Raw genomic sequence first — 23,507 nt, 5'->3', positions numbered from 1 at the left:
GTATTTTTTATTCACTGCGTTATTCATGCCTCCCCCTGCACAGTCTTAAATACCATTGGATTTATTCTGCTGCAGCAGCTGAAAAACAGTGTTTCCTTCCTTCCTATACTCAGTTGACTCTCACCTGGCTTCTCTCTGGTTCACCAGTGAAGCAGGTGGCTTATCAGAGCCTGCTGCCTCAGAAAAGGCACAGGGTTGCAGCCTGTACCAGAGCCAGCCTCTGGCTGGTCAGCCCTCTTGGCCTCAGCCACACCTGAGAAGCAGAGAGAAGGGTGACCAGTGTGGCTGTATTGGCTCCTCCTCGTGGATGTGATCAGTAGCTGGGAGCACAGGGTTGGTAATGTTGAGAAGTGAGCTAGGTCAGGGAGAGGGGAGGAGGCTGAAAAGGCCCATACAGGAAATTCTTTTGGGATCCCCAGTATCCTGGCTAGTCTGATTCCTAGATTTGAATTGGGGTTTCTAAGCATATGCTTTTACATGATGAAAATTTCTAACAAAGACACATAAATTTGCTTTTTTTCCCTTGGTTATTTTGGTCTGTATAACAGTTCTGTAGCTATTTTATGACGATCTCTAAAGTTGGTAAGCAGCACTAGTTAGGAGACTTCGAAACTCTGAATAAGAACCATTTGTAGGCATCTATTAAAAATTTTTATCAATCATCTATAAACATTGTGCCAAGTTCTATAATTAGCCCTTTCTTCTCCTTCTATGTTCAGTGACCTGTGGTTATTTCTCTAATTAAATGGAAACTCCCAATGAAGGACACTAAGGCTCTCCAACCAGTAACACATATTCCCTCTCTTGTAACCTCTGTCCCAGCCATACAGAATCCTACATAGCTCACCTCTCAAGTCCAAGCTTTCTTCAGTGAATTTGTCCCACATAAAATATACCTATACTGTGCCTTATCTCACCTCCATCCTATACCCTGTCACTCCTGGTAAAAAAAAAATAATAATAATAATAATTAATATATATATAAAAATTATTGCTTCTGATTACCTCTCTTAAAATGACTCCTCTCAAAACCTAGTCCAGATTTTATACCTAGTGGTTATTTGATGGGTTGTAGATGAATCTCTATAAGGATTGGAAGGGATGCTTCAAAGGTTAAGGAAAAGGTATCTTAAGTTTTTTTTTCCTTACTTCAGTATTCAAGTCCCTGAGGTTGTCACAAACGATATGGGAAGTAATCATTTAATTTTCCTTTTGAACTCTTAAAATTATTGTATTAATGACAATGTGATTAAAATCAATCTATATTGCTCTTCTCAAGATTTCTAATGATGATAATGAATTAGAAGCACATAGTGATGTATTTTCTTCATTTTGTAACATGTCTAATATTAGCTAAATATATTTCTCTGGAATACATTTGAAGTGTTTTGGTTAAAAGCAGTCAGTTATCCAGTGTATCTTCAAATTAAAGTTTTATATGCCTGAAACATATAACACATTCCTGCAGTGAAAAATGACATGTTGAACTTTCACAAATTGCCGAAGACCAAAACTTATTGAGAGAAATGCAAACTCAAGATGCATCCAACCAGAAATCAGTTACTAAATGCTTCACAATGCCATTTAATATTCAGAATGCTGTATAGGAAAGAAACAGAGGATGATTTTTCATTGACCTTCACAGAGCAAAATTATGAATTCTGTTCTCTGATTATTAGCTCAGAAATAGAATCTAAGTTCTTGAGACTTACGACTTTAGTTAAAAAACTGCATGTTTATTCTTATGCCTCCGTTTATAAACCTTTGGTAAAATATGTTAAAATGGAGAATGAATGATAGGAGTTTCAAGAGTCATTGGCAAATAAATTCTAACCATCAAGTAGGAAATCGAACATCAGTCTTAAGAAAGGCTATCAAAAGTAGGAAGAAATGAGTAATTGGAATTACAAAGTGTTTTAAATCAGTTATCTTGGGAGTTTTTAGTACACTGTTCATACTGACAGTATGTTCCATGAATCATGTGTTTGGGATGATTTTTCTTTGTGTGGATTGCTAGTTCTAGAACTCAGTAAAACTGAATAGTGAGTCGAAAACACTATCAGCCTACTTTATCTACTAAGGCCTCTCAAACGTGCAGTGTCTCACTACAGCTAATTAAACAGTAAATGTGAGTAATAGCAAAAGTATTTCATAGTTGCTTGTATTAAAATTTTCTCCATTGAGTTCATGTTTGGGTCTTTAAAAAAAATCCAGATGTGAACAGTTGTGTATCTATACATGTATGTGTGTGTGTGTGTGTATTTTTTTTTTTAATTTTCAACATTGTATGTACCAGAAACCAAAATCTTCTTAGTGGGGTGGTGAGGGTAGGCATGCTGATAACTTGCATGATACAACTGCCATTTCTGTTTTAAATGCATGTCCTGTTTTTGGACCTGCAAAAGTGTGTAGTATGTATATGTGTGTCCTGTATATGGTACTTTGGTCTGATAGTGTGTTTGAGTTCTTTCTGGCTCTTTTTCTAGCAGAGTTCAATCCACAGCTTTCTTCATTGGAGAATTTGTGAAATAAAAGTGAGTTAAGTTGTGTGACACACTCTCTTAGATAACCTAGACCTACAAATTGCTTGGCTAAAGCTAAAAAAAAAAAAAAAAAAAAAATTTAAGAAACATATGAATTAACCATAGTTGATCTTTAGTGAATTAAAAAATATGTATTTTTCCTACTGGTTGATTTTTGAAAATTTTCTGAATTATTCCATAGCTAACATTGAAAAAATATTCTTCTATAAAAGTTTAATATATATGTTTTCTAATGTGCCTGTGCTATAATATCTAGCCATTCTGTGATTTTTTTTATATCTATAGTAGCCATGTAATTGCCTAAAAAAATCACTGCAATAAAAGATAAAAGCAAAAAATGGATTGAGACGGTAGAGTCTTTTAAAAACGTAATCAGTGCTGCTGTTCTACCACAGGCATATTTTTTATGCTACTTATTCCGCTTTTATTGGGCTTCAAAGAAAGTTGAACTGCTAATAAAGAATTTGAGTTGTATGATAGTATGAAATGAGGACACTTTTCAAAACAAATTCATATGTTTCTCAGCTGAAGTTAAGATCAAAGAGCACAAAATAAATCTTATTTTTCTATAATTTGCTTCATCTCCTATCTTTAACATTCCCCAATCTTTCTCCTCTAACCTGTCTCACAGTTAGCAAAGGTAACAGGCTTGATAGTATGTCTGTTAAATTCCCTTTTTTTTTTTTCCCCTGCTTTTCTACTGTTTTCAGTTTCACTGAATCTACCTGAACCCAACCATCTAAAAAGAAAAGGAGACTTGAGCAGGGGATACTTAAACCCATTGTTTAGCTAGTTGGTTTGGCTCAAGAAGCAGAAATGTTGTTGTAAAATCCAGGGCCATTTTGAGAACCATTGGATCTGATAATTGAACTCTAGAGACTGATTCAGGAAAATAATGAGTTGGTCCTCATAACTGCCAGATCTTTCATACTTTTACTTAGGGAAATTACTGACTTCGTGTTTGTATCAGTGTCCCAATCTGAAAAATAATACCATGCAGCCTGTTTATATAATTGATTTTGAGAGACAGGAAAAATACCAACCCTATAGTTTGCTTCACACACAGCAGGTTAATTGCATGCAGTGACTCTAGTCAGGGAATGTGACTCTGACCAGCAACTGTGAATCTGTGTAATACTGAGTCGTGTTGCCCTGCGATTCAAATTCTCCTTGTGTTCTTAGCCCCTTTTCATAGGATAGCATTTCTTACAAAAATGGAACTTTATAAGATTCTTAGATACTACAGGATGGTGATAAATGGCCGTGAGTTAAGAGATTTTACTTTTTGGTTTATTTATGTTAATTGTTCTCACTTAATTTGACTCAAAACATTGTCCCTAGTTATAACTATTTTTTGTTCATCGAACCTTTGCTTTCTGAGAAGGCTGAACATTTATTGTCTGACTCCTAATGGGGCAGTTCTCATGGACATGGCATACCACAAAAGTATGTCATTTCCAGTTGCCTTTTAGTGGTGATGAGAAGGTGGTGGTGGTGGTGATGACAATGATAATGATGATAGTGACAAGAACTCACTGAACATCAACAACAAACATTTATTACAAATCCATCTCCACAACCCAGTGGTGGGTTTTGTTGCTTCAGAATTGGACATCGGTACTGAGAAAAAATATAAAACAATACCTGGCTCCAGTAGAAAAAAAAAATAGAGAATTATCAGGGGAGGGTTCTAGCTCAGTGGTAGAGCGCGTGCCATGCATGAGGTCCTGGGTTCAATCCCCAGTACCTCCATTAAAAAATAAATAAATAAACCTAATTGCCACGCCCCCCCAAATAAACGAAATAAATAAAAATGAAAAAATACGGAATTATTGTAACCTTAGGAAATCTATTACTCATATTTTGATCAATATTTAACACAGAGTATATATAGAGAAAATATAATCTATCAAACCACTATCTATAGAAAAGAGGAACATATTCTTATCTTTGACAATTTTATTATTTTCTCATTTCCTATCCTAGAACTTCTATATAGTTTCTTTGTCTTGATTTAGGCCAAAGGTTGCTTTCTAAATGACTTAGTCTTATATTAAAATCTTTCCTCTTTTGTATTTTTGTAATTTATGAGCAGCTTCTGAAACGATTCAGCTTTATAGTGAATTCTGCTGAAGGAGATGGAGCTCTCGAAAGCACCAGTGCACTTCCTTGATATACAAATATGGCAAGCATTTCCATAAGCTATAGTCTTTGCTACAAATATTCCCTAGACTCTACTTCATCTTCCTTAAAGGTAATGATAAAGCTAAGAGAGGGTAAAGAGGTCATCAGGAAGTTAATAACTCAATGTTCATTGAGAAATTTTTTAAACTGGGGAGGAAATTAAAAGTCGTTGAATTTTTATGACTCACTTCATGCAAGAGACCATTGATCTTGGGCACTCATCACAAATCTCCATCACCCTTAATCAAAACTTGTAGTCATAAATGCCTCTTATTATGACACGAAAAAGCTAATTTAAAGGATATGTTACGGCTAGACATTTAGCAGAAAGGTCTACTAATAGTCATCACAATATGGAGTGCTTTTTCTCAATTGAAAGCGTTTGTAAGCCATAATACAACTAAAGATTACCTGGAAGCAGATAATTTTAAGATGCTGCCAAAGCAGCAGACTTTGAATGTATTTGAAGAGAAAAATTATTAACTACCTGGTAAAGCCATGGTGCCTCCTCAGCCTCCACCACCAAAAGGCATAACTGCCAATCCTGAGACTCAATGGGCTTTTTCCAGCCAATAAGATATTACAGATTTTCCATTCTATTTAAAATATACTGTCCCATTTCTTTGTACCAAAGAATAAAGCAAACGAACTCTCACCAGAAAGACTGTTTGAATGTTAAAGGTGCTTCTTCTAGCTGCGTGTACATGAAAAACAATTTTTGTCTTGTATAGTTGTTGCTGAAAACTGTTTGCTGTCTAGATGTTAAGCTTCCTCCAAAAAGCAATTGGCTGCCCTACCTTGCACTTGAGTGATAAGATAATGAAAATACTTTATTTCATTTACAGACAATGCTAATGAGGAAGAGTTGGAAAAGATCAAGTAAGGTAATGCTTAGCATGTGATCTTTCAGCTTTTCTTGTTGAGAAGAACTATCAGCTGCTTTCCCAGTCTCTCTCATCCTGTTTGAACTATTCCACAGGATTTCATCACTCTTCAATTTTTTTTTCTCTCATAAACTTTAAGCAAACCATGTAATGCTTTTAAAGTAAGTAGAAATCACCCTGATAAATCACATCCAAATCATTCTCTTGCTAATCTCTGGTCACTTCTCAGCATCATTCTCAGCGTCTGGTTTCTGTTCTGTGTATCACAGGGTCTAGAAAATGCCTTTGCTTCAGATCAGGAATAAAGTAATGATGCCAGGGTAGGGACAACTCCAGAGAGAAGCAAGATCCATGTAACTTTCTGTTTTTATTCACTGGAAACTAGGTCTCAGATTTTCTAACTCAAAAATCTCTTTCTTGCTTTATCTTTGGCGTGTATAATGCAACAATTTTCCATCGTTGCCTCTTCTCACTTCAAGAAATAAATGGCTCTTGGGAGCGAGAGGAGTTTATGTATGGTTCCTGTAACTTACTAAGCCCTGGCTATTCTTATAACGTAAAAAAGAAAAAAAAAGGATATAAACTAAGCTTTTAAATTATTCAGTGGTGGTACCACTCTTAGACACAAATAAATATCAAGATAAAACTGACTTTTATATGAATACTTCTTGGAAAATATCAGAGACTTTATTTATAAAAATATTTTTTGCTCAAATTCCTATTTTAAAAAGTCAGTACTCCTTTTGAATAGTGACTAATTTTTTTAGACCCTGAAACATGACAATCTTATTTTCCATTCTGATTGAATCATGCTATTACTGAAATTTTTCTTTAATTTTGTCACTTTTCTTATTGTGAGTTAAGAAAATGCTTTTATCAAAAGTTTTTTAATTTATGGTGATGTCGTAAGTTGCTTTAACAAGTATTTCTTACTGTAAAAATTTTCTTCCCAGTTATTATAGAATTAATGACCAAAAGATAATTTGGATGATAAAAAGGTCAGGTCCACATTAAAAATAACTTTTATCATTTTAGTAAAATGAAAAACATTTATTAAGGAAAGTTGGTGAATATTTCTGACTTAGCATTCGTTATGTTTTTTACTGACCAAAACAAAGTTTCAAAAATCTTAAAGAAATGTTTGCACGTTCATATTTGTATTACACTTTTTTTTGTTCTTCAAAATTAGTGTTACATTAAAAGTATATATTCTCATATATCTTTAAAAATTCATATAATTTGGCTTTCTTCATTCTGTGTCTATATTATCCAATATCTGTGTAAAAACACTGCAGTCCATTAATATGTAGCAATATCTCTCTTCTAGATGTACTTAATATAAAATGCTAGAGCAAGATATATAGTTTTTAGTATTAATTGGTGGAAATGATCCATTTTATTGTAATATAAAAGAACAAATATAAAGATTCTTTAAATAGTTCATTTAATTTATCTTTAAATTTAAGTATAAATTAAGTCAACATAAATCCATACCTTTTCTTTTGATCTGCAGAGAAATTAAAAATAAATAATAAACATCTTTTCTTCACTATTTGTACATCTTGGAGTTTTTAATTTATTATTAATAATCCAATTGTACATCCAAACTGGTACATTTTCTAGCTTTCCATTGAAGATACAGAATTCCCTGTGTCTAACTCTACGCTTACTGGAGTACCTGGCAAATTATTTTTAGTGTGTATGATAATATGGCTTTTGGGGTTTTAGCCTAAGGGACTTTCAATTTTATAAAATTTAATGTAGATATTGAATACTGAGTAGGAGAAAATCATTTGAATTTTTTCCTATGAGAACATACTGAATACCTGATAATTCATTCAGATTGTCACTGTCCCCTAAAACGTGTCATGTTCAACCAGATTAGTGTTACAAGAGCAGAGTGTTAAATTCAAAATCCAGGCAAGGTTTGAAATTTCAGTTACCACCTAGTCTGCCATCCTTCACACACAATGAGACTCCTCCCCCAGTTCTTTCCTCCTAGGATTGAAGGAGAAAGGATGGTGTTCAAGTCAATTGTGCTTCTTGGGAAACTAAGGGATAAATGACCATACTATGTAGTTTTGTGTATCGCTGTTACTGTGTTGTAGAAATGCATCATTTTTCTAATGATTTCAATCTTCTTGAAGTTTCTTGTGTGGGTCAAGATTTTTCCTCTTGCTTTGGGAAAGAGGATATTATTTATTTACATGACATTTACATAGAGGCATTTTACATTTGATATAAATACACTCAAAGTCAAAGGTAAATTTTTCATATAAACAGGTCATTTTCTTCTTTGGAATCTTGGTTTACGGGAATGAGGTCTGCTTTTTGTAACAGGGCTTTGGTATGCAGCCTGTCTTTGAGCACTACTGATGCTCAAAAATCTGAAATTTAAAAACTTTGTGGCAAAAGACTTAAATATAGTCAGAGAGTGTTGTTAGATATTCTCTTCAGTGTGGAGTTTTTCTTCGTTTCCTAGGTCTTTTTCAGAAGTGACATCATCATGGAGGGGGAAAAGCTAAACTGACATTGTTATTTTTTTTAATGTGTACCTCTCCCCTGTATACAAGGGCATCAGCTCATGGAATTTCCTCTTACTTAAATATCTGTTCATCATTTTCGTTGTCTTGCCAATAGCAGATTCTTTCAGTGGAAACCTTATTTGTGGCTCACATAATGTGGTGTTGTACTTCATTTTACTAATGAAAACAAGAGAAGTGAATAGCCAACTTGAGGGCAGAGAAATTGTGATTGCTGTTCAGGACAGACTTCGCTATTATTTGGAGTAAATGTGTTACCACCTAAAAATGAGTAAGAAAAAAAATACACCTAACCTTACATCTGAAAAGGAAGAATGTATAAAATACGTGCTATATTTGAATGGTACGTTAACCAGTAAATAATTATGAATTCCATAATATTTCCTCTTCTGGGGATAGTAGCATCCTTTAAAACATTCATTCTGTACACCTTCCACTGTGCACATTTCTAATTCTGCCCACACTCAGCTCATATAGAAAAATATTATTTTAAGAAGAAAGGGATCCATGTCTCCTTAAACTTGGGCAACTGGATAATTATCCTGGTCAAAGTATTATACTTAGGTGACAAAATGCATTTTGGCAGAGAAATGGTGATGTTTTGAGTTATTGCAATCTTTTATTCTTTAGAAGAAGCTTATGATTGATAATTTATTCTAAGGCTAAATTATTTAACAAGAAAGTTTCATGAGCTTAGAAGAGAAGGTATATATGAATTTTGTGAATACATTTTCTGGGGTCAAACAAAAAATGGAAAATCAAAAATGAAATAATTGCCTCTATAGATGGCAAGCAGAAATGATTTTTTACTACATTGTGTGTGTGTGTTTTAATGTAGAAGAATGAGTTTAACAGTGGATGTAATAATAAACTTACGTGCTTTCAGTAAATCACTTTAATTCTATGAGAAATAACTGTTGTGATAATATAAAAATACACATGTCGCAGTTCCTATTTTCAACAATAACAATTAAAAATTGTTTTAAGAAGAGCTCATCCTTTGAGTAATATAACAGACTATGGGGTGACGTCCCATTAGCATATCTTCTGTTACTTGATGGCTTTTTTTTTTTTAGTAACATACCTTTTTTATAAAGATTTTATTTTAATCACTTAGCATAATTTTAATGAACTATAAAACACTTTATCCACTGGGTGAATGAGGCAATTTTTAATAAGACTTTTGGCAAGTATATTGTTAATTTAAACTAGAGAACATTCTCAACCCTGTAAGTCTGCAGGGCGTAGTTAAACCTGACACCTTGGATGACACATTAAAAATGCATCAGTGAAAACCTCTAAGTGCTTTAATTTAAGAAATGGTAGAGAAACAGATTAACACATTTTTAAGTATCTCACACAGTCAGTCAGACATAGTGGAAAAAAAGGCATTATTTCACTATTAACATGTCCTTTCTACAAAGACCTCCTATCCTGATAATAAATAGATGATCCTGAAAAAAAAAATTGCAAAAAGTGAAAACGTTATTGGTCATTGACTTTCTGAACTGTGAGTGTCCAAAATGGCTTTTCTTTGGTGTCCCATTTCAAATGGTTATGCAGGTGTCTTTGAAAAAACTAGGTGCTTACATATTTTTGAAGGAAATATAAAATTCTTTTAAAAATCCCTACTATGCTACTACTTATACTCCCAAATCTGTGTTATTTGGAAATGCTGTGAAGTCAACCTCATAATTCAGACTTCTAAGATTCCACAATGTAGCAATAAACAAAGGGCAAATAGCGTGTTTCTATTATAAGGGACTGCATTTTTACCTCGATTAACTACACTCCTAAAACTTGTAGTAAATTTATTTAAAATAGAAATATCAGATTGCTGATAAACATTTGATTATCCCCTCAAAATACATGGAGCCATAATTAAATTTCATATGGAGATGATTTTTTTCTTGCTCTTTTCATGTTTTCCCATAGGTATAAAATGTCATACATTTTTATGTATTGTAATTCATAACTACAGGGATTTGCTATAACCAATGGCATTACATTTATTTGATTGCTCTTGTTGAATTTCTTAAATGTGTGTCTTTTGAGGAGTGAACTTGAATGAGTTAGCACAAAGTGGAAGGACAAAGTGTAATGTCAGCAGAGGATGGTTTCCTTGATGCCCGCGCACCAGCTCTGAGATGCTTAATTGTGGGATCGCTGGTTGGCCTTCACATTGCTCACGTGTGCTACTGAGTGAGCTCATGGTTTCCCAAGGCCCTTTCAGGGCTGATCAAAGGGAGAGAACTCATAACTTGGCTCTGGGATATTGATACTAAGGATTGATTCACATATTACATGGCCTTTAATTCAAAGATAGATATATATATAACATGTATATATGTGTACATATAATGTATATCAGATATAGCTAACATATACATATATATGTTAAATTGAGTGTGGCTGGGAGGAGATAGGTTGGTTTTAAAGCCCCCTAAATGTGTACAATGAAAATTAATGACAGTTTTGTAAGGACTGGTTAAACAAGCCCTGGTTGACAGCAATATGTACACACATATGCATGTATTTATATCTACATATACACACACATGCACACATGCATGTAAAAGACCAAAGGTAAAATTTCTAAAAACCTAAAAGACAAAGCAAGGCCAGGCTTCAGCTACAGGACAGGTCCTCTGGGGAGGTGACATTGTCACTCTCCCTTCAACAATGTTTAAAAGGACAGTGGGAGTTGCAGGGGAATCATATTTTTGTTTCATGAGTATAAATGATATGGAAATCTATTTGAGGAACCAAGAAAACAAGAAGATAGCATTCCTACTTACTTCATGTCACTGTTTTCAATGACGTAACTATTGAAAGTCTTAGTCAAATTGCTGGAAGCATCTGAGAGCCACAGCTTTGATAACTAGTGATTACAGTCTGACCAGGGAACTCTATGAAAATTATTTATTAAGTATTACCTCTTAAGTGCCCAAAGAGGTGTTGATGAAAGGAAATTATCTGTATCTATCTATTAATCTATAAAAACCTGCTGTGTATATTACTACCTGGCTTGACTTTTAAATTGGAATCTCAGGCTTCACAATTTCAAATCTATTGTGAGTGTTTTGAGTATCATAGAATTGCCGAATTATAATAACATGTGATATGTTTAAAGGCCTGTACATAGTAAAGCTAATTACAAGCACCACTTTCAATAAAAGTTCAGTGGCTAATCCTTGTTTGTCTGATGGTGAAGCCCTCAAAGATTTCTATGATTTATTTTATATAGAAAGACTGAAAAATAGCATCATATTCATTTGTTAGGGGAAAAAATGAACTGTCCTTTAGTTTTATTTCTCTGAAGAAAAGTATATATCTTCCAGATTTTTTAGTTTAAAATCTTGTTAACTTTTAGATTCATACTAGGATTTCTGATCTTTGAGAAGAAATTTTCTTAGAGTATGTTGGTTTTTTGGAGGCAAAAAATAGATTTAGAAAAGATACTACCAGTGGATCTTGCTACTTTAATCAATTCAAAACCTCAGCAGAAATAGTTCAATGATTCATCATTAAGAATAACTTCAGTAATTTTTCTTTATCAGGTTGAGACCTCTGGGTTTTATTCTGTTTCCATTTGTTGTTACTTTATAATTTTACCATTTTTAAAATGATGCTTTCCCTCACTCACCAACCTCTTGTCTTGATGGAGACTAAAAGTGTAACTCAATACCTACATTCATGGTTTAGGACAAGTTTCCTCTGGAATTCATGAAGACTTTATTCTGCTTTTCTTACCCTCCATAATAAAATCACCTCTTTTGTTTAGAATTCATTATCGTAATGCCAGGTGTTTCATTATTATTGTTACTGTTGTTACTGGAAACTCTAGTGAAAAGAAGGCCTGGGCTAGTCTGCTGTGAATTTTACATTCATCAGAGCCATAAATGGCACAAGAATCCACAGGAAAATTAAGTTGTTTTCCTTGAAATAGAGACCTAAATTTACATGAGAATGTAGGTTGTAAAATGAAATATAAATTTTAGTTAATTAATAATGACAGAAGTAATTAAACGTGGCATGGAAAGCACAGCTTGGGGACTTCCTTGGATCCAAATGTGACTAGGATTTTTGTTTCTCAAATTTGAACAGAGAAACCTAAGTTCTAAATCTTGATCATTAAAACTCTCCCCCGCCACCCAATCTATCAATGTCGTTTTGCCATCTGCATACGAATCACATCATTAGACCATTACCCTCTGTGCTCATCTGAGGAAGAATGGAGAATACTGAGTTGGCGCAGTTTCACTGTTAGTCACCTTAGACCACCTAAACTTTAAATGAGGTACCAATATTTCTAAATGCTAAATGGTAATCTTAGTTGTTGTAACTGTCGAGACTAGAGCCAAGATTTTCACATCAACAGAAGTCACCTTAATTCACTTTTGCATTAAGGAAACACTCAATGTTGGTTATATAACTTGCATTATTGACTCTGGGGAAATGATTTGTGTAAGGAGCATCAAGAAGTAATTTCTTAAATTGGGACTTTAAAATTTATCCACATTTTGCTAAGTATGATGCTTAATTAAAATAGAACTGGTAATCAAAGTAAGAAGAGAATTGGCAATAGAATACAAACACATGCATCTTTTCCAGAGGCTAGAATAAGGTTTTTTGAGTTAAACAATAGCATAGCATCAAAAAAGATTGCAGTCATTCCACCTAAGGTTTGTGCCCCATCGTCCAAGTGTAAGTATATTTTTATGGATTTTTTAAGAAACTGATAATGACAATGTGCCAAATGTGATAGATGAGAACCATAGCTGTAAATGTAAATGAATTAGACCTGTGTAGTGATGGTAAAACCATGTCTTGAACCCCAGACTTTTTCCTGATGACTTCTGACATTAGTCACGCTGCCTGACCAAACCCTATGCAAGTAACTTGGAAAAATGTAATTAGTTTAATTAAGAAATAGACTTTGTGTAAAAAGCTCAGGTAGATTACATGGACAAACTCTGATGTAATTCTAGTTCTAAACTTACATTATTCAACTTGCTGCATATCCTGAAGTACTTCAGTTCATTATTATTTTCTGATATGATTTTTGAAGGGAATATATATCCTTAAGCAAATGAATTCCAGGTAACAGTCAATCAACAAATATTTATTGAGTACCTACTATGCATTAGGCATCTTGTGAGGTGCTGGACCAGTACCATCTTAGTTGCCAACATAAAATCGTGGAATAATCAGATAAATTACAAAACTGCTTCCTCTGCATCACAGTGAAAGGTTGATGCTTTCCCATAACTGTCATCAGTTTTCCATAATTTTATTGTAACTGACACCCAGAGACAGGATTAAAAAACATTAAAATTTAAAGAATGCATGTAACTTTAAAAGTTCTTAAAAAAGTAACTATGTTTTGATTTCCTAAAGTCAAACTGATTTTGCTTTATGGAAGTCTGAGGATTAAGTAATAAAATGTCCAACGTGAACCTATTACTTTCTTTTCAGCTAAATAGCCACCTTTTTCAGTATTCATTTCTTTTTAAAATTATATTTGGGGAGCTCAAGTTAACTAAGTAATTTATATTATATATATTAAATGTTATATCATAAAACTAGGAAGTTTTTAGTAAGGAATTAAACCAAATTTGACTAAGTACATGTTTATAAATAAGATTTCTGCTGTCACTCTTTAAAAATGCTCTAAAGGTCTGTGGTATTAAATTGTTTTGTTAAAAGAAACAGATATCTGGTTTATTTCAAAATTTTAAAGTGTGTTTAAACAGTTCTACTTTCTAAAATAAAATGTTAGATTCTGAGATATATGAGTTAATAATTCAGACTAAAGAGGTAAGTCGATTAGTTAAAAATTACAGAAACAATCCTCTCTAAGCTTTACTACCGTTGTATCAGATATGAATAAGACAAAAAACTTAAATTTATTCAGAAGAAGGAAACTTACAGTTTATAAACATTCAAAGTGTCTTTAGGATATATAATTTAGGGGGTTTTACTTGTTTTAATTTTGTTGGGCTAATCAGGTATTCTCAGAACACCTCAAAATTTAGCTAAATATTTGTTTGTTTTTAGGAACTGTCAGAAAATGAAGTGGTTGGATCTTATGTCTCTGTGAAGTCTTTCTTTTGGAGGGTAATGTCTAAATCCTTTACATTAATATTCTTGACTTGTGGTTCTGAATAGTAATTTTGAAAGTTAAATGTGAATTAAATTCACTTCTTAAAATAGGCTGTCAGAGAGATGTATTCATTTGCCTTCTTTATTAATTTTTATTCTTAGCCATTTAAGTGACTTCTATTTCTTCATTTGTAAAAAACTGAGAACTTCATATATTTAACATATTGCTTTGAAGTCAGTTCCTTATGGGCCTGAATACCCCAGATTCTTAACAGCTAGAGGCCCACAGACCTTCCAGGACTATCATAGCACTGTCTGGAGGGTCCATGAAGGTTCTTCTTCCCTTCTTGTAAAATTTGTATCATCTATTTGAGAAAAATTTACTTCTATTACCGTGGTCTTACACTATATACATACTGGATAATTATTGTTCTTTCTTTAAAAAAAAAAAATCCCCTGAATTAGAAAACAGCGACTCTGCTTTTGATTCAAATAAAGAAAAAAATTAAAATTCCACAGAGAATTTGTTTTAAGTGCCATTACAATTTAGTATTATTTACTCTTTCACGACTTAAGCATAATGAGCTCTGTCATCCTTTTTCTCTGCTGTAATTCTGCATTATGCATGGAGTGATTTGTTACTAATGCACTTACTGCTTTGCCTTCAAGAGTTTCCCTCTTTCTTTGAAAATTTACACTTAGTACGTGATTACCTAGCAATAGATCTAGCAATGAAAATGCTACACTCGTAGGGCTTTGCCATTTTCTTTTCTTGGCTCTTAAACTGCTGGTGACTGAAAACTATGTTTCTCCTTTTAGCATTTTAAGATTTGTTGCAGTGTCTCAAGCAGAAAGGCAGGTTCCAGGTTGTCATGCATTAACTTGAAAAGTGAGGAAGTAAAAACCACGTCTCTTTATCTTCTGCCCCTCACGCTTTTTGTTGTTGTTGTTGCAGTCTTGCATGTGTGTGAGCTTATTTTAATTATCAAAGCCTCTTCATTTCCTTTCAGTCTACGATAGCTGCCTTCACTGACGTTAATCTGTATCATAGAACAAATAATAGCATTTCCTCTTATATGTTCATACACTAGCCATCAACACACAGAGTGACTGCTTTTGACTTGTACCATTACCTTAAATGAAAAATGACCTTTTGGAAAATTTTTTTTCTGTTTTTTTTTAATGATCCACAATTATGGTGAATTTCTATGGTACCCTCCTTTGCCAAGGAAGCAGAACTCAGGGGTGTTCTGTGTTGTGTTTGTTCTGTTTGCAGCAGGTATTCAGAATGATCATTCTGAATGAAGTCCTGCCACCAGGACCAACTCCAGAAGCACTACTTTTTAAGGATTTCCCTTTTAAATGACTTTTCCCACATCTTCTTTTCACTTTCTGCTTCCAAATCAGTCTTCCACTTATCCATACTTTCCACTTGGTTGTATTCATCCTTAAGTATTCTTTGTTAACCTTTCTCAGTCTCTTAAACTGTCTTATTTTGGAATATCAAATAGGCAAATTTAAAAGGTAGCTTTTTGGTATCTGAGGTACAGTGATCTAATGTCTTTTTTTCCGAACGTATATTGAGGGACAGACAAATTGAGTTATAAAAGCAGAACCTTTAAGGGTCAGTTATTTTACCAATGAGGAAACTGAGGCCCAGAGAAGTGATGCCACTGTCCTGAAGTAGCTAAAGGCAATGATCAGGACCAATTTTTCTCTCTTTCTGAATGTCATGGAAATGAGTGTTTTGGTGAAGACTTCAAGCAGTAGAGTTCCTTTGTGGGTTGATGATCAGTGGAGTTGCAGTATGTAGTAAGAGCTGCCCTTTAGTTTGTCTTTATTGACAGCCTTTCAGATCCTTCTTGCATTATATGACCCTTTTCCTCCACAGCTCCTTAAGCCATCAGTGGATGGATGTGTTTGAGGGCTGTTATGTTGCTGTGTTTGAGGTCCCATTTTACAAAATCAGAAAATCAGTGACCAAGTCTCCTTTGGATGAATGTGATCTTTCGTATTCATATTCAAAGGGTACTCTGATAACTAACCTCGTTGCCTTTGCCCAAGCAATGCTTGTTTTCTGATGAACTTTTAGAGATGTGTATGAAAAGAAGTTTCCCATAACATTTTCAGATACAGGAAAAACCTAAATAGCTCAGATAAAATCTTACATGAAGAGTATATATGTGCTTTGTGACTTAAACAGAATGCGATTTGAAAGAAAATTTTATCTGCTTATTTATAAGGATTAATACCTGTGTCCAGGAGACAGTAACTGAGTTATACTAAATGAAACAATCCTGGTAAAAACTTAAAAACTTGCTGGGTGAATGTCATTGTTACTCACATTATCTTAATTTTCTTGAGAGCAAAATAATGGAAAGAAAAGACTGAAGTGTTACAGGGATATTCAGATTTTCCAAAAGCATACCATTTATAATTTATCAAAACATGGTATTTTGGTGGGGGAGGGTGTAGCTCAGGTGGTAGAGTGTGTGCTTGGTATGCACAAGGTCCTGGGTTCAATCCCCAGTACCTCCATTAAAAAAATAAAAAATAAATAAATAAACCTAATTTCTCCCTGCCCCCCCGCCAAAAATAAAAAACCATGGTATTTTAGGACACAAAACATTAAGCAATGTGTACAGCAATTACCATGTTTCTCATGAAAGTAATAAAAATTATGTGAAGCCAGTTGGATTACTCGTAAGTCAGAATTTCATTAAAGATGTTTAAATTCCCAGTAAAGGATGGTAACAGTGAGTGCAGTCAGTTCTTTCAAATATTTAGTATTTAAGTTTCTTCTTTATCTCCATCCACTAGACATTTAGATTCTGATGACTGAAAGCTAATTGAACAGTCTGTCTTATGAGAACATTGTAGTGAATTAAAGAGAAATTTTAATATTTTTAAATGGAGAAGGCTGGGCTATGCCACTATATTGCATATAAAAGAATGAGAAATGGATTGTAATGTGAAATGGGCAAAAAAGAGTGCACAGAATACGGAACACTGCAGAGTGATATCAGAGCACTACCTTATGGTAGGATCACACAAAAATGGTTGAAAGAAGACCCAGCAGACCAAGAAGAGGTATTGGCTCTGTAAACAGGAATGTGATCTTGTGCAGAAATGCTTCCATTCTGAACAACTCAACTGTATGTGACATACACCCAAGAAAAGTGCAGGTATTATTTCTATCAACAGGTATGAAAGTAAAACCCTCAGGGAAAAAAATTAACTTTTAATTGAAAGCCTCAAAAAGAAGTTCCTGTAAGTCAAATCCAGGACACATTATTTCTTTACCATATCATTGGTGGAAACTTATATATTACTTCAGCAAACCAACAAGACTACAACGCATATGATGATTTTCTGTTTGTATGTATTTTGAGCAAATAGACTAAAAGCTTATGAACTTTTGTTTAGCCACAGTTAAGTTTAGAGAGGGTTGTTAAAACATCCAAACTAAACATACTTTCCAGACACCGTAAGTTGTATCAAAAAGCAATAGAAATAGGAAAGAAAGTTTACAGATAAAAACCTGAAGAGGTTCTCTAAGGATTATAATGCCAGTGAATCACCTTCTAAGGAAAAAAAGGGATCGAAGCTTTCTTATTAGATGAGACACTTCAAACTAGGCTGGACAAAGCACTGGGAGGCTGTTCTGTAGAGGCAGTCCTGCTTTGAGAGGGCTGTTGAACTGTAGGACAAATCTACTTGTTGGGCCTCATCATCCGGGTGTAATTCACTGGAATAAACTCAGCAGGAAAAGGAAAAGAAAGAACATGCCTGTGCCTGGGATTGAGCTAATATTGCTCCACAATCCAGGCTTTGCAGCACAAAACAGTCATTCTAGGCTGTCATTATCTCTTCTTTGTAGTGTCTCATGGATCATTTGATTAAATAAAAGCATGTGCACCTCTGTGCTGAAAATAAAGGAAAGGACTACCTCCACGCACAGCTATTGTAAAGACACAAGCAATGTATTTCACTCCAGTTTCACAGTGTCTGGGTCTCATTTGGAAGGATTAGGTTGTACACAGGTTAAAAAAAAAAATCCAGGATAACAAAAGCCAAAAAGTATTTGCAGATACCAGGGAGAAGATTGGTATGAGTGAATGTTCCTTTAGCCACATGTTAAGTCTAAATAGACTTTTTTTGGTTTTGTTCTGTGTTTTGATCAGGATCTAGAATAATAGGAATCTATTAGTAGTGATCCAGTTTTTTAAAGAATGGAATTAATAAACCTTATTAACAAGAATTGGAACATAGAGGTGTTCTTAATTTACATAGAAGATTCTACAATTTAACCACCTTATTAATAAGCATTAGACTATAATTTGTTACGGAGTACGGTAAACTCTCATATGCTTTACTGAACAATATATGCTAGCATTTGCCAGTTATCAACTTTTACTTACTCTAAGCCCCTGATTAGCCTGCCTGGATAATCTATACCCAAAGATAGGCTCATCTAAACATAAGTCAAAGTATTTCAACAAATCTTGTACAAAGTAAATACATTTTTTTGAATTGAACTTCTTAAGCTCTGTCCAAAAATTGAGATATAGTAGGGAAAATCATCAGTTATCAGCAATTCCAGTTCAAATCTCAGCCTTGCCAATCTCTAGCCATTTGGGTTTAAGTAGGGTGTTTATCTTCTCTGTGCTTCAGTTTCTTTACCTTAAAAGTACTTGTTATGAAAAACACTGGAGTATGAGGGCTCCAGCACATAATAGCTGCTCAGTACATGTTTCTTTCTTTCTGTATGATCTAACTCATCTTTCACCCATCTGGCCTAATCCAGTCCACCGTGTTGATATTAATGAAGCTGATGACTTTCATCTCATCACAGTGCTATTGTTTGGAAACTTTGTGTAGCTTCTCTAGAAGTCCTTTAGTTCCACCATGATAAAATCCTTCTGTTATTCTTGTTCGTCTGTATCATTTTAATCCATCTCTTGCTGCTCTTGGTCTTAGTAGTAAAGGGACCGTTAGGTTGCTTTTTTAGTAGCAAAGGCAATAAAGAGAAGTGTTATGCAGGGCAAAATTTTTCTGTTACTTTAGAGAGATCTCTTGAAACATTACCAAAGAGTCACATGTGGGATGCAGTTAACATGGTCATAGTTATTGGCCTGTCCATGCAACATTTATTCTTTTGGAGCCTTATCATTTTTGACATTGGAAACTGTCTCCAAAGCTTTTGGAGCAACGGACTTGAGATAATGATTCTTTCCTTAATTTTTCTTGCCATATTTTTTTTCTCTGCTACACCTATTAACGAAACCTGGAAAGCACTCCAGCAGGATCCAGCACGATTAGTCTCTGTCCTTTATTTTCTTGAGGCCTGTAGCATTATGCTAGTAAAGAAAATGGTGGCTGGAAACTGCATCGTTGCATTCGCATTTGTCTTCATTGTTCTAAAAGACATTTTCTGAGAGTGACTTAAGAAGCAAGTACATATTTTTTTCAAATACTGTGTTTTGAAGAGTAGTGCTAATAAACTCTAATTGACGTGAGGTGTCGACAGTTGCCCAGAGATTTCCTGTGCGGCTCTGATTGTTCATTTCCATCCAGACGTGCAGCAGGCTTGCTCTTCCTGTCCCTGGCTTCTGCAGAGCAGGGCTTCAGAGCACTTGTTACCAAAATGCACGAGTAAGTTCAACCACTTATTTATTATTTCTGCGCTGGTAGTGAGCGCCGACTTACTGTCCTGAAAACCATTCTGTATCCTGATGTCTTTTAGGTATGTGAAAAGGAATTGTGATCTTGAATTCCTTTTCAGGAAATAATGTACATAAACTAATACTGTCTTTAAAATGCCAGCTCACTAATTCTAAAGTCTGACTAAAGAGACATGTCATTGACTCATTGCCTCCGACTTTGAAATTTATAGTTACCTGGTATCCTGATATTCTTTATTAAGTCTGAACTCAAACAAATGTTCCTGATGAGAGTGGATCTCAAACTTTAGTGCGGCTGAGAATCACATGGGAGAAACAAGTGCTGTTCTGCTCCACAAGAACTGAATCACGTCCGGGAGGATCAGGCCTGTCGATGTCAACAAATTGCCCACTAAAACTTGAGAATTACTGCCTTATAAGTTCAAAGAGTATTTCTTCCTTTTATGGAGTTGGTTCTTTGCAGCTAGGTTGATTTTCCTTTTTATTCTTCCCTCCTTTTTCCTTTCCTCCTCAAGTAGAATTCTGTTCCAACACGGACATAATTGAAAACATTGCCTTAAATGACTAAGTACTAGATGTAATGCTATTTTTATTGAGGGATTTCTTGGGTGTGTTTAATACTCTTTGCCATTCAGGTGCTCAATAAGTAATTTTTGGTTAACTAATTATCAATTATTCAGTTACTGTGTATTACTTAACTACATCCTAATAAAAAAATTATTAGCAGGTGGAGGAAATAATAAATTAAACTGCACAATTTTTCAGTAGACTCCTACCTCTCTCTTTAAATGCTCCAAATATCCAGACCACTGTGCTTTCCTCATCAGTAAATTTAGAAGTAGGACTGAATAAGGATTTAATTAGCATATATATAGTCCCCATGCCAGAGAGTAGATAATGTCTCCAATAACAGTAATAATAATAGTATTAGCATATAGGAGAAGACCGGTGCACATGTGTCTTAGAACTTAAAAAGCAGGGGTTCTCACACATGAGTGTGCATCAGAACCCCCTCCAGAGAGGGTTCACTAAACCAGGGTGCTGCTCCCCACCCCCAGAGCTGCTGATTCCATTGGTCTGGAATGCAGCTAAAGAATCTTAACTTCTGACAAGTTCCCAGGTGACACAGATGTCATTGATCTATGGATCACACTTGGAGAACTTTGCCATACAGAGGAAGGAAACTTTAAACAGAGCAGGTGACTCAGGAGCTACCTTGGGGAGCATTAAAGCTAGTAGTTTCTAAAATTTTTTTTTTTAGTTGTGGAATTCCACTTACTCCCCAAAGAGTTTCCCAAAACTTTGATTTAAAAAATAAATAAAAGTAACAACTATGCGAAGTGGATTAAATGTTCTCTATTTATGGAATATACCTTTGTTCCACGCACACCTCCCAACCCACACCCCTAACCACCTCACACACACACACACACACACACACGCACACACACACACAAATTGGGCTTTTGCATACTTGGGGCCTGATGTACAGACTGGAAACCATAAATAAAAAACCTGAGATGCAGAGAGGGGGCAACATGGCCAAGTCACATAGTCAGAAATTGCTAGAAAGATGCAAGTGGACATTTATGCTAAGTCCTGTCTTCTCTCCTATTAGTAGCCTAAGTTTATATCTTCCCCCTTTATCTTATGACTGTATTTCAAGTTCCTATTCTTCACACTCAGACTAGTATCTATTTCATAACTATGCAGTTATTCAAATCACAGCTGAATCATGGACTTTCTTTTTAGGAAAGTACCATTTTTAACAAAAAAAATTGAAGAAGAAAAATCACTTTGAAAAATGATATTTGGTCAGTGTGTCCTTGGAAAATTCCCCTGACCCCACTTTGTTTTTCTTTTAGCCTTTTACACAGATCACCTTAATTTCTGCATTTATTAGCCCTGATTTTGTTAAGAAATGTTCTTCCTCCTTCCCCTTAGCTTCCCAAGTCATTCTGGGAATGTTCCTCCAGGTTATAGAAATGTGTTGGTAACAACTAGCAGCCGGAGGTAAAGCCTCCGTTAAGTTCATTTCATTTCTGTGAAAGCATGAAGGATCCCCAGGAAAGCATTTCTTATCTTGTAAGTAAAAGTCTTGTTCTCGTGTGAAAACAGGAGGAGGAGCAAGCAAGTAAGGGCTTCAGACATGGTACCATTCAAGAACATAGCTTGACATTGTGAACTGAAGTTGCTGTGTAACCGAGATTGTACCAAATTGTTATTGACGGAGGGCATTATATGACTTGTGCAGCTACAGTGTGTAGAAAATGTCATTAAGTATATCCATCTGCAAGCTGAAATATTCTAAGTATGAATACATGCGCTCATGGAACAGAAAATAGAAGGTGGGAAAATGTCAACTGCAATATCATTTATAATCAGCTCACCTTACTGGAGAGCACCCTTTAGCAACATTATACCTAAATCATGGTTACTTTTAAACCTCAGGGAGAGTCTCTGCACTGAAGACCAATGTTGGGAGAAGCTCAGGAATAAAGATGAGAAATCCTGGGTTCCAATCGCACATCCATCATTTACTACCCTAACCTTTCTGAGCGGCAAATTCCTCATTAGTAAAATAGAAGTAGCAGGCCTTGCCTTCCTACTTCATAGGGTTTTAGTGGAAAGCAAATTATATAATGTATATAAATGCACTTTCAAATTCTAAAGCTTTATATAAATGAGTAGTTACTAACTCCTTGGTCTTCACTAAGATTATTATTTCTTCTTACTTGCCAGAAATTGTTTTCCTTCTTTCCTTCTTTGTTACTCATATTCCTTAACAAAATTTCAGACCCAAAGTTGAGAACCTGAGTCTCTAGAGCCTGCTGTTAGAGGTATTCCCAATAGCAGCAGGTGTTAGATAAGCCGATAGGTCGGTAGACAGACAGACAGACAGATATAGATAGATAGACACACTGAAATCGATTGCTGCATTATATAATAATAAGTGCATGAAATCTTAGAACCAAAAAAAAACCCTTGAAGATTACTTGATGCAATGAATTCTAAACAGTTATTTTAATCTGAGAAATCCTTGGTCCAAAGAAAATCCAGTGTGGAAACCGAGTGTACATAGCAGATAGGAGCAGAGGGGCTCTCACTGAAGTGGGGCATGGAGTCCTGTGGATATTACAAGTGCTCCAGGTAACACTGGTTGCCCTTTAGAACACAGATGCCACTGCTCTTGAGCTTACAGAGATGAGGGTTGTGAAGGCAAAATCCTGCATTTATATTAATAAGGCAGAGCCACCAAGCAATATTGTTCAATATTTGCTGATCACCAAGGCAGGAAAATATGCAATGTGATTTAGACACATTTTCATGGAAATCTTCAAATATTAAAAGTACTATCTTTTGAAGAATATAGTTTTCATTTTCCTAATAAAACATCCTGACGTGAATGACTTTTGATGATAGATAAAAATGGCTATGGCATGACTGTAGTATAGAGAAAAAAGTGAGAGTTCAAAGCGGGAGGAGGATTTATACAAAATGGACTATAACTTTAATGTAGAAGGAATTAGGTCAAAAGTAGAGTTAATCCATAATTCAGAAGTG

General features: G+C 34.8%; 1 protein-coding gene and 1 non-coding gene across 16 annotated transcripts in view; both read left to right on the top strand.

Moving 5' to 3' along the window:
• The window catches only part of MCTP1 (multiple C2 and transmembrane domain containing 1), a 481,548-nt gene that overhangs the window by 257,934 nt on the left and 200,107 nt on the right, over positions 1–23,507 (top strand). For 5 of the 15 annotated variants that reach the window (XM_031448442.2, XM_031448463.2, XM_031448404.2 and 2 more), the window contains exons 6-8: positions 2,487–2,534; positions 5,573–5,611; positions 14,215–14,274. The exons of 1 other annotated variant lie outside the window; for it this stretch is intronic. In XM_031448442.2, coding sequence (XP_031304302.1) covers positions 2,487–2,534; positions 5,573–5,611; positions 14,215–14,274 — 147 coding nt within the window. Of the gene's footprint in view, positions 1–2,486; positions 2,535–5,572; positions 5,612–14,214; positions 14,275–19,836; positions 19,915–23,507 lie in introns of all 15 variants that reach the window. 9 more of the 15 variants (XM_064482488.1, XM_031448478.2, XM_031448453.2 and 6 more) reach the window with 6 other exon arrangements.
• Positions 16,724–16,797, top strand: TRNAT-GGU (transfer RNA threonine (anticodon GGU)). Its single transcript has one exon. It is a non-coding gene; the product is annotated as a tRNA-Thr (tRNA).

The sequence above is a fragment of the Camelus dromedarius genome, chromosome 3 (genome assembly GCF_036321535.1).
Source record: "Camelus dromedarius isolate mCamDro1 chromosome 3, mCamDro1.pat, whole genome shotgun sequence".
NCBI lineage: Eukaryota > Metazoa > Chordata > Mammalia > Artiodactyla > Camelidae > Camelus > Camelus dromedarius.
Note: the sequence above shows the minus strand (reverse complement) of the source record. Positions and strands in the feature narration are given on the sequence as shown.